At 41.3% G+C, this 16,124-nt stretch overlaps 1 protein-coding gene and 1 long non-coding RNA gene across 2 annotated transcripts in view; both read right to left on the reverse strand.

Annotated features, from left to right (window-relative positions):
* LOC120852986 (aromatase) overlaps nt 1-16,124 on the reverse strand; it is a 32,113-nt gene that overhangs the window by 10,571 nt on the left and 5,418 nt on the right. The window contains exons 3-4 of the mRNA XM_040226513.1: nt 3,299-3,453; nt 442-618 (exon numbers count right to left, since the gene is read on the reverse strand). Of these exons, the coding sequence (XP_040082447.1) occupies nt 442-618; nt 3,299-3,453 (332 nt within the window). The remainder of the gene's footprint in view (nt 1-441; nt 619-3,298; nt 3,454-16,124) is intronic.
* On the reverse strand, nt 9,261-14,066 carry LOC120852987. Its single transcript, XR_005718694.1, has 3 exons — nt 14,054-14,066; nt 11,356-11,357; nt 9,261-9,389 (listed from the first exon to the last, which is right to left on the reverse strand). It is a non-coding gene; the product is annotated as an uncharacterized LOC120852987 (long non-coding RNA).

Below are 16,124 nucleotides of genomic sequence, written 5' to 3' on the forward strand. Positions count from 1 at the left end.
GTATTTATGTGTGTGTGTTTGTATATATACATAGAAAGTTAAATAGATTAAATGTGGCTATGGGTTTGTATGTGTGTATGCATATATCATGTGCAAAAGAATGGTTGGTAATGGTTGAATACATAGGTTTGGTGGTAGGATATATTTATGACCAAATGAAATGATCACATCTATTAAGTTTCAGCTGTGGATAGAATTATCCTATTTCCTAGAGCAATGAGAAGAGATACAAAAGAAATAGAAGATGGCTCTTGCTATGAATATTTAAGAGCTTATAAGTGAAGAATGCAGACATACTAGTAAAACACTTAAGGAAACTTAGAAAGATTTAAAGAAGAACAGTGTACAAAAGAGTGTATCTTTCCATGAGTTCATTATCCTTCTCATACCCTGTTTAGTAAAGGGCTGAATGTCAAGTGATGAGAATGAAAATTTCAGTACCATCCAAGGGGATCCCCAGGAAGAGCATGTTAGAGGTGTCCAGCATGATGCGCCGCATGAGGGTCAACACGTCCACATAGCCCAAGTCATTGCGGACCTCCTCCAACCTGTCCAGATGCTTGATGATGGAATCAGCACAGATGGTCACCATGCGCACCAGGCCAGGGCCGGACAAAGCTGAAGGGGACAACATCAGAGTGAGCTACCTCCAACTCCAGGGCACACAAGCAATCAGGCAATTTTCACAATTTATGTTCAGAGTTTAACTGACCACAGATTTTTATTCTATAAGTGAGTGGAAATTTTCATTTTCTTCTTTATACTTTTTCTGTATCCTCTTAATTTGCTACAGCAGGTCATCACATTTATGGTTTAAAATGAAAAAATAAATATTTTAAAAACAGACTATTCAAAGTTATACTTTTCTTTATATGATAACAAATCATTTGTGAGATTGCAAATGAACTATGTAATACTTATGGTTATAAATCACAAATCTGTGATTTTCCATGTTTATTATATACCCTTCTAAAGAAGATTTGGATTTGGTAGTGGGATATTTTATGTTTCACTGGATGGCAGAATATTGCTACAGAACTATTCAAATTGGATCTTACTGTTTTGATCTAAGGTGCTTACTATTTAATTATAGGTTGGGGTTCCCTAGTGGCTCAGACAGTAAAGCGTCTGTCTACAATGCAGGAGACCCAGGTTTGATCCCTGAGTTGGGAAGATCCCCTGGAGAAGGAAATGGCAGCCCACTCCAGTATTCTTGCCTGGAAAATCCCATGGACTGTGGAGCCTGGTAGGCTACCATCCATGGGGTCGCAGCTAGTTTTCTAAATTACCAAATGTTTTTGTTGTTGTTTAGTCGCTAGGTCATGTCTGACTCTTTGCAACACCATGGACTATTGCCAACCAGGCTCCTCTGTCCCAGGCAAGAATACTGGAGTGAGTTGCCATTTCCTTCTCCAGGGGATCTTCCTGACCGAGGGGTCGAACCTGCGTCTCCTGCTTGGCAGGTGGATTCTTTACCACTGAGTCAATCGGGAAGCCCTTACCAAATATAACCTTCTCTTAATCTTAGTTTCTCTTCAAACTACCATCATTTATTGTACTCAATCAATGTCATAACAACAAAACAGATCCTTGTTTGAGCAGTCTTTCTCATAGAACTGGGCACTCTTTCAGGGCAATGATAACCTATTAGCTTTGCACTTCAAGTCCATAGTACATGATGGCTCTCCAAATGTATTTGTCAAATAGAGGAATGAATGAAAGCTGGTAGAGTTAACTAGCTCTATTCTCTCCCTTTGCCCTGTTCCTGACTGTCTTAGCAGCTAGTGGGTCATGATGGTAGATGGTCTAACTTGAGAGGTTAACTCTTAAAATTATTTCTCTCCTTGTTCTAAGTTTCTCTGAGTTTTCTTTAGGAGTAATTGCTTTTTTATGTCTTTTATTATTCAGATTTGCTGTTAAATTCAGAGTGCTCAAAGAAAGCAAATCAGCTGTGCTGCAGAGCCCCTGAAGACACACTGGACAAATAGGAAAGAGACCTGTGAGTGGTTCTAGATTCTAAGCATTCCCACCCATGTATAAAAAGGAAGCTTGGGTGGGCAGCATACTTTCTGACTTAAGGAAGGAGTTGGATATACGGAAGGTGAGGAGGCTGTTTTCTGGGTGACTGTCACATCCACAAGCAGGACAACTAATTCCTTCATGAATCAATCCTTTGCATGAAAGGACTGGCCTTGAATATCAGTTCCAGGCTGATGTCTGGTTTTCCTCTAAGTTCAAGAGTTTGAAGTTTCAAATGTATAAACAGAATGTAATATCACTGATAGGGCCATGGGCCAAAGAATGTGGGCAGCCTCTAGAAGCTGGAAGGGGCAAAGAAACATTTTCTCCCTAGATCCTCCAGAAAGGAATAGAGTTTTCCCAGTATCTTGATTGGAGAAGGCAATGGCAACCCACTCCAGTGTTCTTGCCTGGAGAATCCCATGGACGGAGGAGCCTGGTGGGCTGCCGTCTATGGAGTCGCACAGAGTCGGACACAACTGAAGTGACTTAGCAGCAGCAGCAGCAGCAGCAGCAGCAGTATCTTGATTATTGCCCTGTGAGACCCACATCAGACTTTTGACCCATAAAACTATAAGAAAGACTTCAATTCCAGTGACAGATGGTAAATAGGGAAATCACTAGATAAAGATGTTTGGAATCTAGTTTTTCCTATTCTATATCTGGCTATGTTGCCTTGGGAAAAAGTCACAAGCTCTCTAAAAATGTATTTACTTACGTAAAGAACTCAGAGCCTGGAAGAAATGACATATATAGCCACTCACAGTTTTAAAATTCTCTAAGTTATCTGCAAATTGTTTTCTGTTAAAACATGTGGGATGTCAACCAGTGGTTCAGCAAACATGTTGGCTATGCTAAATATGGCTGACACACTAAATTCTTAATTGAAGTGACATTAAGTGTATAGAGAGCCAATTCATTTTTAAATCCATGAGATGGATGTAGAAACAGGAAGAACCAGATCAAAGTGGTTAAATACGTAGCCTCTGGGGTTGTCTTCTGTGCTACCATTTACTAATGGTGGAAATTGGGCAAGATAGTTAACCTCTTTATGCCTCAGTTTTCTCATTTGCAAAATGTAGGTGATATTATTACTTACCACATGGGGTTTCTGTGGAATTAAGAGTTAAGTGTTTAAAATAGTGCCTACTATATAATACATGTGTAATGAATGTTAGCTGTAACCATTTTAAGACTATGAAGCAGAAAAAGTTAAAAATGATCTCAAAACAGACATGTTCATAGACAAAGCAGCAGAATGTACCCGGCACCTGAATACCTTTTGTAAAGAAAGGTCGAACAGCTTTCCAGAGTGCTGGATTATTGTTAAATATGATGCCTTTCTCGTGCATGCCGATGAATTGCAGCCCAAGTTTACTGCCAAATCGGGATATGTAGTGACTGTGCTTCATTACGTGGAACATACTTGAGGATCTGCAGCAAAAGCAAAACTTGGTGTTGATTTTTAAGGGTCAAGAACTCGAAATGATGAGTTTGACTACCTGTTGGCTCTTGTAGCAAATGCATTTGGTCTAGACAAAAACGCATGATTTCTAGTGTTCAGATTAAATAAGTATTTGTGTTAGCACAAAAACCTCCTCCTCCAGTTAAAACATTTCTACCTACTAGCTCTCTGTTTGGGCATCCCTAAAGATCAACAAACAACACATATAGAGTTATTTGTTATTTGCCCTTCTTCTCTAACACCAAGTCTCTAAGATATTACCCACTAATGTGGTCAAAGCTGCAAGGCTGTAAGAAACTGCACCCTCCACACCACCATGTTTCCAAGAGCCTCCAGCCCTGAAGCAGCCTCACTCCAGATGGTGCCCTTCTCTCCCCTCCCCACCACCCGCCACAGAAGTGAATCTCAGAATTGGGAAATGCTGGAATATTTGAAGTCTCATCACTTCAGTCTGGAAGCGGCAGTTCTGCCTTGTGCCACCTATTCCCCAGAGTCTCTAATCAGGCCTGGTCCCTCCAGGGGTATCACTCTGGGACTGAAGGATATACCTGGGTACCTCTACCTTGAGCTTGACTGACTTGGGTGGACCTGGAAGGCTCTCTGTGGTGGTGACAGCAGTTCTCTTGGGGCTCTGCTTCCATCATGAATCACCAGGGTCTAGAGGGTCACAGAGTTCTCCCAAGATGTAGGATATGTTGAGCCATTAGATAGCCCTTGATGTGGCATCCCTGGGACTTTGCCAATAGGCTAGGCTTCCTTCAACTTCTCAGTTCTTCTTCCACTACTCTGCCCTCTACCCTTGCTCCTGGACCAGTTCTTACAGCCTAGTCTCAGCCTTCAGAATAAGTAGGTAGGAAGGAGGTAGCCCCCTCCCCACAGATCTCCTCTAGGGCTTGCTTCCTACCTCCAATCTCAGTAGAATTAGGGCATGATAAGACATTGAGTATTATAGAATTTTTTAAAATTCTAGCTGAACGCATCATGGGGCCTCCACATGTGAGGAGAATATTGTCTTCATAAGACAGCGGTACAGAATTCTTCTGCAGAGAGGCTCACTTTGGTGAGAAGCTCTTTTATTAAGGCTGCTTATAAGTTAGGCTATGGCATTGGAAGTATAAATAAATCATTTAAATAATTTAATAATTGAAGGATAGGGTTTTCTATGTAATATCATGTGATCTTCAAAAGTGACAGTTTTACTTCTTTTCCAATTTGAATTTATTTCTTTTTCTTCTCTGATTGCTGTGGCTAGGACTTCCAAAACTATGGCAAATGAAAATGGCAAGTGTGGGCATCCTTGTCTTTTTCTTGATCTTAGAGAAAAAGCTTTCAGCTTTTCACCATTGAGTATGATGTTTGCTGTGGATTTTTCATACATGGCTTTTATTATGTTGACATAGATTCCCTTTATGCCCACTTTCTGGTGAGCTTTTATTATCAATGTTTTTCTGCATCTATTGAGAGGATCACATGGTTTTTACTCTTCAATGTGTTAATGTGGTGTATCACACTGATTGATTTGTGAATATTGCAAAAATACACAAACAATGAAAGATCAGAAAGGGAAATTGAGAAAACACTACCATTTACAATTACATCAATGAAAATAGAATACCTAGGAATAAACTTACTTAAGGAGGCAAAAGACCTGGACTCTGAAAACTAAAGACACTGATGAACTGAATTGAAGACAACACAGATGGAAAGATATACCCATGTACTTGGATTGGAAGATTGAATATTGTTAAAATGATTATACTACCCAAGGCAATCTACAGATTCAGTGTAATCCCTATCAAATTACCAATGACATTTTTCACAGAACTAGAACTAAAAATTTTTTAATTTGGAAACACAAAATACCTTGAGTAATTAAAGCAATATAGAGGAAGAAAAATGGAGCTGGAGGAAGCAGGCTTCCTGACTTCAGAGTATACTACAAAGCTACAGTAGTCAAAATAGTGTGATACTGGGACAAAAGTCATATGGATCAATGGAGCAGGAGAGAAAGCCCAGAAATAAACCCATACACCTATGGTCAATTAGCTTATGACAAAGGCAAGAATATACAGTGGAGGAACTCATGTACACCCGTGGCGGATTCATGTCAATGTATGGCAAAACCAATACAGTATTGTAAAGTAAAATAAAGTAAAAATAAAAATTAGAAAAAAAAAGAAAAGACAGTCTCTTCAATTAAAGTGATGCTGGGACAAGTGAAGAGCTACATGTAGAGGAATGAATTAAAACATTCTCTATACTATATAAGCAACTTCCCTGGTGGCTCAGATGGTAAAAGCATCTGCCTACAATGTGGGAGACCCAGATTTGATCCCTGGGTTGGGAAGATCCCCTGGAGAAGGAATTGGCAACCCACTCCAATACTCTTGGCTGGAAAATCCCATGGATGGAGAAACCTGGTAGGCTACAGTCCATGGGGTCACAAAGAGCTGGACATGACTGAGCAACTTCACTTTCTTTCTATACTATATAAAAAATAAACTAAAAATGGATTAAACACTTAAATGTATGACCAGATGCTGTTGGTATAAAACTCCTAGAGGGAAACATAGGAAGGTCACTTTTTGCCATAAATCATAGTAATATCTTTTTGGATGTATTTGCTAGAGCAATGGAAATAAAAACAATATAAATAGGGCCTAACTGAATTTAAAACTTTTGCACAGCAGAGGAAACCATAAACAAAACAAAAAGACAAACTACCAATGAGAGAGAATATTTGCAAGTGGTGAGATCAACAAGGGATTGATTTCTAAAATACACAAATAGCTTGTACAATTCAATATTTTTAAAAAATCAAAGAACCCAATTAAAAAATGGGCAGAAGAGGTAAATAAACATTTCTCCAAAGAAGACATACAGATGGTCAACAAGCACATGAAGAGGTGTTCAACATTGCTAATTATTAGAGAAATGCAAATCAGAACTACAATGAGGTATCACCTCACTCCAGTCAGAATGGCCATCATGAAAAAGTCTATAAATAATAAATGCTGGAAAGTATGTGGAGAAAAAGGAAACCTTCTACACTGTTGGTGGGAATGTATTAAATAAGTTGGTACAGCCACTATGGAAAACAGTACGGAGGTTCCTTTAAAAACTAAAACTAGAGCTTCATTATGATCGAATGATCCCATTCCTATGCATATGTCTGGAGAAAAACATAATTCAGAAAGATACATGCACCTCAGTTTTCACAGCAGCATTATTTACAATAGCTAAGACATGGAAGCGACCTAAATGCCCACTGTCAGATGGATGGATAAAGAAGATGCGGTACATATACACAATGGAATATTACTCAGAAATAAAAAATAATGAAATAATGCCATTTGCAGCAACATGGAAGGACCTATACTCCAATAGTCCAAAAGAAGCTCCGATACTTTGGCTACTTGATGCAAAGAACTGACTCATTGGAAAAGACCCTGATGCTGGAAAAGATTGAAGGCGGGAGGAGAAGGGGACGGCAGAGGATGAGATGGTTGGATGCCATCACCAACTCGATGGACATGAGTTTGAGCAAGCTCAGGGAGTTGGTGATGGACAGGGACGCCTGGCGTGCTGCAGTCCATGGCGTCACAAAGAGTCGGACACAACCGAGTGACTGAACTGACCTGGAGGGACCTAGAGATTATCATAGTAAGTAAACCAGACAAAGAAAAATATCATGGTATCACTCATATGTGGAATCTAAAGGAAAAAAAAGGATAAAAATGAACTTGTTTACAAAACAGAAAGAGATTCACAGATCTAGAAAACAAACTTAACGTTCCCAAAGGTGAAAGGGGGTTAAGATGAACATATACACAATACTGTATGTGAAATAGATAATCAACAAGGACCTAATGTATAGCATAGAGAATTATCTTCAATATTTTTTAATAATGTATAAGGAAAACAGGGCTTCCCTGGTGGCTCAGTGCTAAAGAATTTGCCTGCTAATGCAGGGGACCCAGATTCAATCCCTGAGTCAGGAAAATCCCCTGGAAAAGGAAATCGCAACCCACTCCAGTATTCTTGTCTGGGAAATCCTGCAGACAGAGGAGCGTCTGGGCTATAGTCCATGGGGTCATAAAGAGTTGGACACAACTTAGTGACTAAACAACAACAAATAAGAAAACAGAATCTTAAAAAGTATATATGTGTGTATATATATATATATATATATATATAACTGAATCATTGTGCTGTATACCTGATACTAACAAAACATTGTAAATCAACTATACTTCAATAAAAAATTTTAGGAGGACAAGATGGCAGAGGAGTAGGTGCACGTGGAGGACATCTCTCTTCACGGATACATCAGGAATACGCCTTCAGAAATGCATGCAGAATACCAGCTGAGAGCAGACAAGAGTACCTGGCCAGCAAAAAATAATGTATAGAACCATGCAAAACTCGCATCCACAGCTGAACAACAAACAGAGAGGCTGGCCCATCAAACACCTGATGTACTTAACTGCAGAGTAGGACCCCACCCAGTGTGCCCCTTTAAGTGCTTGACATGCCGATCTACAGATAGGACCCCAGCCATGTCTATGTGCCTGACGTGTGGAACAACAGAGGAGGACCCCAGGCAAGGGAGCCCTCTAAGTGCCTGAATGGGCAGAGCTATGGAGAAAGACTGGCCAAAGAGGCCTTCCGATTGCCAGTTACAAGAGGCTCAAAAAAGACTCTGATAGGGCCAGAACTCCTGCGGTGGAGGCAGTCTGTGTCCCTGCACATTTGGTGCTGCCAGGGTCCCCACAAGCCAAGCAGCTGCACCACCTTCACTCCCCACCCTTACTGGGGCAGAGCTGCCACAGGCAAAAAGAAGTCTTGCGTCTAAGCATATAGGGTTGCTTCGGTCGTGTCCAGCTCTTTGTGACCCTGTGGACTGTGGCCTGCCAGACTTCTCTTTCAGGGGGGTTCTCCAGGCAAGAATACTGGAGTATATTGGCCAATACTGGTTGCAATACCCTTCTAGAGTTCTTTATTTCCTGTTGTCCTAGCTGCCAACTCTCCTGAGTACCTGGTGCTGCCAGAACCCCTGCAACCCAAGCAGCTGCACCACCTCCACACCTGGCCCTCACAGAGACAGACCCAAGTCCTCAGGAGCAAACCCTAATGGATGACTCACATGCAGAGGTGGAAATAGAACCACAGTTGAAACCCAGGGGCAGTGTGGCTAAGGAAGAAGACCCAAAACCTTCCCAGCAGCTGTACAAGCTGCAGATTAAATCCACACGATCAACTAGGCAGACTCTGTGTCTATGGAATATATAAAAGGACATTGAGAACTCCCACAAAAGAAAACGCACTAGTTCTGATAGCTGTGGACATTGGAGGAAAGAACACACAGGAATAGGACCAAATTAGAATCTGACCTGCCCCACAGCAGGTTCAGAGAACAGCACAGTTTTGGAGGGCATCCTAGGGAGGTGAGGTGGACTGTGACTCCCAGAGAGGGAAAGGACTCTGATAGCAGTGACTCAAGAAAAACATTTATTATTCTTATGTTTTGACTTGTTCTGTAGATTCTTTGGATTTTTTTTTCTTTTTTTTTTCTGCTTCCCACCCCCCTCTGTTGTAGTTGTTGATTTTATTGACACTATGAAATCTAATTAAGCTTTTGAGCTTTTTTTTTCTCAGTCACATTTTTTATTGTTGTTATAAATCTCTGCCTCCCCATTGGGTTTTTGCTGTTCTATGGAGTTTGCCTTTTTTTCCCTCTTTTATTAATTTTAATTTTTTAAACCTATTATTATTTTTTCTACATTTATCCCTTTATTTGCTTTTCCTACTGTTCTTTTCCCCTTGCAGTTAATCTTTAATGTATATAATTCTTCTTTATCTATCTCTATTTAGCTTTGCATACCTATTCTTTCTTTCCTTTCTTCTCAATGTATTTGTTAGTTTTGTTTCCATTGTTTTATTCCCCACCTGGCACCGTGCTTTAGTTTTGTTTTCCAGCTTGTGCTTTAGTTAGTTTTGTTCTTAACTGGTAGATATAATTATTTCCTTTGTTTACCAGATCAATCTACTGTACTTTATTTTTGTTGGACTGTTTTGATTTTGCTTATGGGTGTGTATGTATATGTATATCCCATTATCATAATTATTATTTGCCTGATTTTGTAACTGCCATTTGTCTGGGATTCATCTTTGGTTTCTCATTTTGGGGTATTTATTTTAATCTCACTTAATGCCATAACAAACCACTTGTGGAGTCTTCGTTCCTCACCGGAGATCAAGCCCTAAGCCTTTGGAGTGAGAGCACTGACTTCCAAGACCCTAGACTAAAGAGAACTAACCCTAGGGAATATCAAATAGTGAGAACTCACACAAAGGAAACCACTTGAATACGAGACTCGGCATCACTCAACCATCAGTAGCACCTTGTGCAGGACACCTCATCTAAACAACAAACAAAGCAAAAATACAAACCCAGTCATCAGCAGACAGGACTACCACCTCACTCAGCCTTACCCATCAGAGGAAAAAAATAAAAACTCAGCATAAATCTCACCCTATACAAAGTTTACACAAACCATTGGACCAACCTTAGGTCTCATGTACCACCTTCCACCTCCCTGTGTTAGCACAGCTGTTCCAAGCTTGTTAGCCAGACAACAGGCTCTTCAGATTACAGAGTTTATGTCACAGTATTCAGTATTTATATGTGGACCACGTGGCCAAGTGTAAATCCTTCTTAGTAACACATAAGCATAGCAGAGTGACTTTCCTCCCTATATGTTTCTGAAACTTCAAAAAATTTCCACTTGAGTATCTTCAAATTGACAGCCATTTTATCACAGAGATAATCAGAAAAAAGAAGCAGAGTTTGGGAATTAAAAAGAGGGACAGAGTGGTGAGCAGAGAAGTAGAGGGTTTTTGCAGTGCAGCTGCTGGAGACATGAAGACAGTCAGTGCAGCGTGAACCAGTATTAGTCTCAGCAGTATTTACAAGACAGGAGCCAGAATGTGTATAAAAGATGCCCACTTTGTGTGCTCCAGTGAGGAGCTGCCGTAGGCAGAGCTAAAATGATATAACCCTTAAATTTGGGGCTCAAGAGCCAACCTGCTCAAGTCTGCTGCTGCTGCTGCTAAGTCACTTCAGTCGTGTCCAACTCTGTGCGACCCCATAAATGGAAGCCCACCAGGCTCCCCCGTCCCTGGGATTCTCCAAGCAAGAACACTGGAGTGGGTTGCCATTTCCTTCTCCAGTGCATGAAAGTGAAAAGTGAAAGGGAAGTCGCTCAGTCGTGTCCGACTCTTAGTGCTAGGGAAGTTAAAATAGACCTTCCAAAGCTTTCCTGCTATTCCATGTGTCCAAGGCCAGAGTAGAGTTCAGAAGAGACACAGATCATGACATCAGAAAGGGATCAAACATTTGAGCAGAGGAATAAAGGAAAAAATATGCACATTATAACAGGAAAGTAAATATATTTTTAAACAAAAAAATTTTTTTTGATGTGGACCATTTTTAAAGTCCTTATTGAATTTATTACAATACTGTATCTGTTTTATGTCGTGATTCTTTTGGCTGCAAGGCATGTGGGATCTTAGCTCCCCCGTCAAGGATGGAACCCACACCACAGGCATTGGAAGGTGAAGTCTTAACCACTGGACTGCCAGGGAAATCCCCAGGATATATTTATAAACATCCTTTTGACATTGCAAAAGAGGGAGAATCTGGACTTTTCCTGGTGTGCAGGGGATAGGAGTTGGAAAGAATCACACAGTGCTCAATTGTGCAAATTCTAGATGCATAATGTATTTCTGATGTTAGCTTTACTTTAGATGTTATTTTCTCCCTTATTTTGGTGTGCTTAATATTGTACAGATTTTCATGTATTCACTACTACTTTGGCTCTTCCTTCCTTCTATACTAAAATTCTGTTTCTCAACTGCAAATTCTCCTACTATGGCTATTTTCTGAACAGACAATACTCAAAGATTGGGAGTGGCTACTATACCCTATGCATTTATTCTTCCAGTGGGCTAGGGTGGTCATCTCATTAGCTCCTCTCTCTCCAAGTTGCAATTGGTTCCTAAAAGGATGATTTAGCTCTAATGAGGCTGTTCAGTAAATGCCTGTGAGAACACATTGCCGTAGAAGACCCTGGGCCAAAGGAGCTCAGCTCCAGCTGAGTATATTAGGTGGTGGGCTAAGTACTAGCCAAACCCACACATCTGTGATGGATTTCAAGTTCCCATTTAACTTTAAAAGAAAACCCCTGAAATAATGGCAGTGCTATGAAATGAAAACAGAATTATCACATGAATGAATTTACTTGATATATATTTTAGGAACAAAATCTTATTTTCAAACCAAAATACTCTCTAAGTCACATATATTCTTGATTTAATCCCAGATAATATTAACCAAATTATCCTAAGTTTTGGGTAATTTTTTCTTTTCCTAGAAACTATAAAAGCAAAATACCAAATATCCAGATGTTTCTATTTGTGTTTCAGGGAATTAGTTTGACCAACTAGCCAAACTTTGTCCTGTGTGGAAATATCATGCTATAGAAAGGACTGAAACTCTTATTAATTAAAAGATTTTAGGCCTCTAGCTTTCTCACCTTACCCCTCCTCATTCTATAATTAAAGCAAGTAATTTATTTCCTCATTATTCACAAACTAGTATTCACATTTTAATTAGGAAACAGGCAGAACAGTATTTTTCTACTCTGACTCCTAGAGCTTTGGCATATTTCATAAAAGATATTGGCCTTTCCATATGTTTTGAGAAACTACCTCATCAGTTTAAAAAAAGAGAATAAGAAATCCCAAATTAATCCAACTAAATGCTGGTTAATAAAGAGCTACCATTTAAAGGCAATGTGTTCTTTAAGGGGAACCAATATCTTACTTATGCTGAGACAGAGGCTCTAACTAGGCAAAGAATGCTTCCCAGGTAGTGTTAGTGGTAAATAACCCACCTGTCAATGCAGGAGGTACAAGCGATCCCTGGGTTGGGAAGATCCCCTCAGGGAGGGCATGGCAACCCACTCCAGTATCCTTGCCTGGAGAAACCCATGGACCGAGGAACATGGCGGGCTACAGTCTATAAGGGTCGCAAAGAGTCAGACACGACTGAGCAACTTAGCACACACACACAGGCAAGACAGAGGTGATACACACAGCAAGGAAAGTGTGGCTAAAGACAAGCAGTTTAAAATAAGATCACTTTTCAGAAGTAGGCTGGTTTTATCTAACCAGAGTAAATCAGGAGAGCGAAGAAGGGAAGGTTGGTGAGGCGCTAAGGACATCAGCCCAGAGCTCTCCTGACATTTGGAGGACAGAGGAGACCTCCTTCCCATAATTGTACCGGCTATAACACTAGGTAAGGGGGATGTTACATTGATTGACTGACTGAGAGAGTGAGGGTCTCTCACCACTGAGAAGAGACCAGAGTCTCCAGGCTCAGAAAGGATACTGGGTAGTTTAAGGTGCCTGGTCCCTGGAGTTATCATTCTTCTCAAAACATGACTGAAGTCAAAAGCTATCTCCAAAGAAGGCAAATCTTTTGTCTCTTCAGAATGAAAAGTAGCCAGGAAGTCAGTTTAGGTGGTAAAAAAGTTTAGGTGGTAAAAAAAAAAAACAAAAAACTCTTCTGAGTTTAAAGAACTCACAGACCCATGGTGAGGTTCAAGACTGAAGAGTATGAGAAATATGAGGAGATAATCAATGGAATAACTGGTACCAAACATTCAAAAATACTTGCTTCCTGTAGACCTGTTCTGTGCCTGTCACTCACACTCCATCAATCCTATCACATTTTTTCTGTCTTTTGCCCTCTAATATTCTTGTGCAGCTCTAATACTGAGGTCACTGCAAGAGAAAATGAATATAACAGAGACCTGACGGCAACCACCCTAAGCTGATCAGATTTAGTATTCATAATATGGGACTACCTTCCCTGGGCTCTTGATTATGATGTAATATGAAGTATCTAAGACTAAACAGGAAAATATTCTTACAAAACAGTTAATCTGAATTGAATTGAGCTTATAAACCTGGTGTTCAGTTTATAAGCAATACCGGAATAGAAGAGTATGTTCAATGGCACCATAATGAGACAATGAAAGAAACATGGGATGGGGGGCATCCTATAAGACAACTGACATGGTCTCTTCAGAAGGTCAAGGTCAGGGGGCAAAAAGTAGGGAGATTGTTCTTCTTTTTTGTTCATTTGAACTTTTCTTACTAGAAAGTTGGAAAAATATTTCTTCTTTATCATTAAAGTCTCTCCCTGTCATGCATCCTCACCTCCTTGAACCTCTACTTACTTTGTCCTAGTTCCCTGGTAAAATCTTAGCCCTGCTAAAGCCAACTCTTAGATTACTCTGCTTGCATCTGGCAGCTGAATGGGGCCAGGGAAAAACCATACATGCACAAAGACACACACACACACAAGTCTCAGTTAAATTCCAATGGGCCCATGCTGCAGTTGCCCATTCTGGTACATTTTCTGAAGTCCAGTACTGCTCTTGTCTCCTCTATGACCGTTATATCCTGCCTCCTCTCTTCTCCACTGTTCTACTTCCTCACCTTTAATCTCAACTACAGGCTTGATTGGGTCAGGAAGATTCCCTGGAGAAGGGAATGGCTGCACATTCCAGTATTCTTGCCTGAAGAATCCCATGGACAGAGGAGCCTAGCAGGCTATAGTCTATGGGGTCACAAAGAGTTGGACACAACTAACACAGAGAGACTTGATTTCCTATTTTAATGAGAAAACAGAAGCGACTAAAACCTCTGCAAGTCCAACCATCAGGATCAGTGCCCATATGTTCAACCTTCACTTCTGTTACTGGGGATGAACTTCCATGTCCCTATTCAAGGCCAGTTCCACCTGTCACCTGAACCGCTTTGTCATCTCACCTGGCATACTCCTCCTTTCTGCTGCATCGATGGTTTTCCTCTGTGACTCATCTTACCATCAAAGCATATATGTTCATAGTATCTTGTATCTTAGCAAACAAAAAGACTTGGGCCAAATACCCCTTTCAGCCTTATTCTATTCCTCTGCCTCCTTTAAGGCAAACTCCTTGAAGAGTTTGTACCTGCCACCTCCAATTTTTCTCTCCCCATTTTCCACAGTGGCCACATTTTGCCCCCAGAACGCCATTGAAACTCCCCTTGTCAAGGTCACCCTTAACCTCCCTGGTGCTAAAGGCAATGCTCACATCTCTGTCTAGCCTTGTGACGCTATCTGGATACTTGACAGTTCCATCCTCCCTGACGCGCATTCCTCACCTTGCTTCAGACCACCACACCCTCCTGGTTTTCCCTTTTCTGTTTGGCTCTCCTCCTCAGCTCCTGTGCTAGTTTGTGAGTACAGTGGAAGGTCTGAATGGTCAGAACCTCCTTCTTAATATCCCATTCAGTGGTACTAGGCAAGTCAAGTCAACATATCTGAAATGGAATCCTGATTTTTCCCCATCTGAAAGATGTTCCACCCACCTCGTCTTCTATACAGCACATATCTACCTGATAATAGTGCGGGCTACCATCCTGCTTTGCCTGGAACTATCTGAGTTTTACTATAAAAATCCCACAACATGGGGATAAATTTATGCACTATTAAAACAGCTAAGTAAACACTATAACGATAGATAGTATTCAGACTGGTAGCAGATGGGCCAGTTTGACCCCAGGTAGTGTATTCAGTGCCACTCCCTTAGTGATGCTACCCACATTGTTCTTTCTGATCTTCTTGCAAACACCAATGTATACTTACGGCCCGAAGTGTCTGGGGCCCCTCATTACTTACACACCCCTGCCTGGGGAACCGTGCACACTTTCCCTACAGATGGTCAGACGCCCGCCCCTGCCGCCCCACGCTGCTCAGGCAGAAGCCCAGCAGCCCTGGTGCCTGACTCCCCGCCCAAAGTTCTGCAGCCCCCACCACTTCAGAACTAAGCTGAATTGAAAAGCTGGGCCATAGTCTCGGCACAGTTGTAATGATGACAGATATCAAACTTTCAGAAGAGAAAAGACCTGGCATATTATTCAAAGAAAAAGCTCTCTGGGGTCCAGTGGGGTCTCTTCAAGAGGTACAGGAAGTTCTGGGAGGATCTGAAGAGCAGCGAGGGAAGGAGATGGGGACAAACACGTCCTATTCCTGTGGGGAGCTCAGCCCTTAACAACAAAATCGAGCGGCTCAGAGGCAATTACAGAGAACACAGAGACTCCAGCCAGAGAAAAGCCTGTGAGGGCAGGACAGGGCAAGAACTGGGAGAGCAGGGATGGAGCTGGGCGCAGGCAGATGGCTGTTGTCTGTGTCCTCAGCGTGAAGTGAGCACCTGACAGTTTTGGGGACGGTAAGGTCACTTTCCTGTAAGGTGCAGACTGGTCAGATGCCACGTGCTGTGATGAGGATCCTATTTCAGGAATTGCCTGTGAGGTTCCTGGGCATTTATCTGGGGATCTGAGTATCTACTGACTGTGAGCTATCTCTGTCCTGGTCACCTGGTCATTTCTCAGGTGCTTCATTCTTCCCTCCAGGTCTAGTCTTGCACCTCCACCACCTGATCTAGACTTTGGGGGAAAAATTAGACAAATCCACTCCAACCTGCTTCAGTATTTCCCCATCCTGAAGGGAAAAGCCCTCTGTCCT

Source organism: Oryx dammah, unplaced genomic scaffold (genome assembly GCF_014754425.2).
Source record: "Oryx dammah isolate SB20612 unplaced genomic scaffold, SCBI_Odam_1.1 HiC_scaffold_26, whole genome shotgun sequence".
NCBI classification, from domain to species: Eukaryota; Metazoa; Chordata; class Mammalia; order Artiodactyla; family Bovidae; genus Oryx; species Oryx dammah.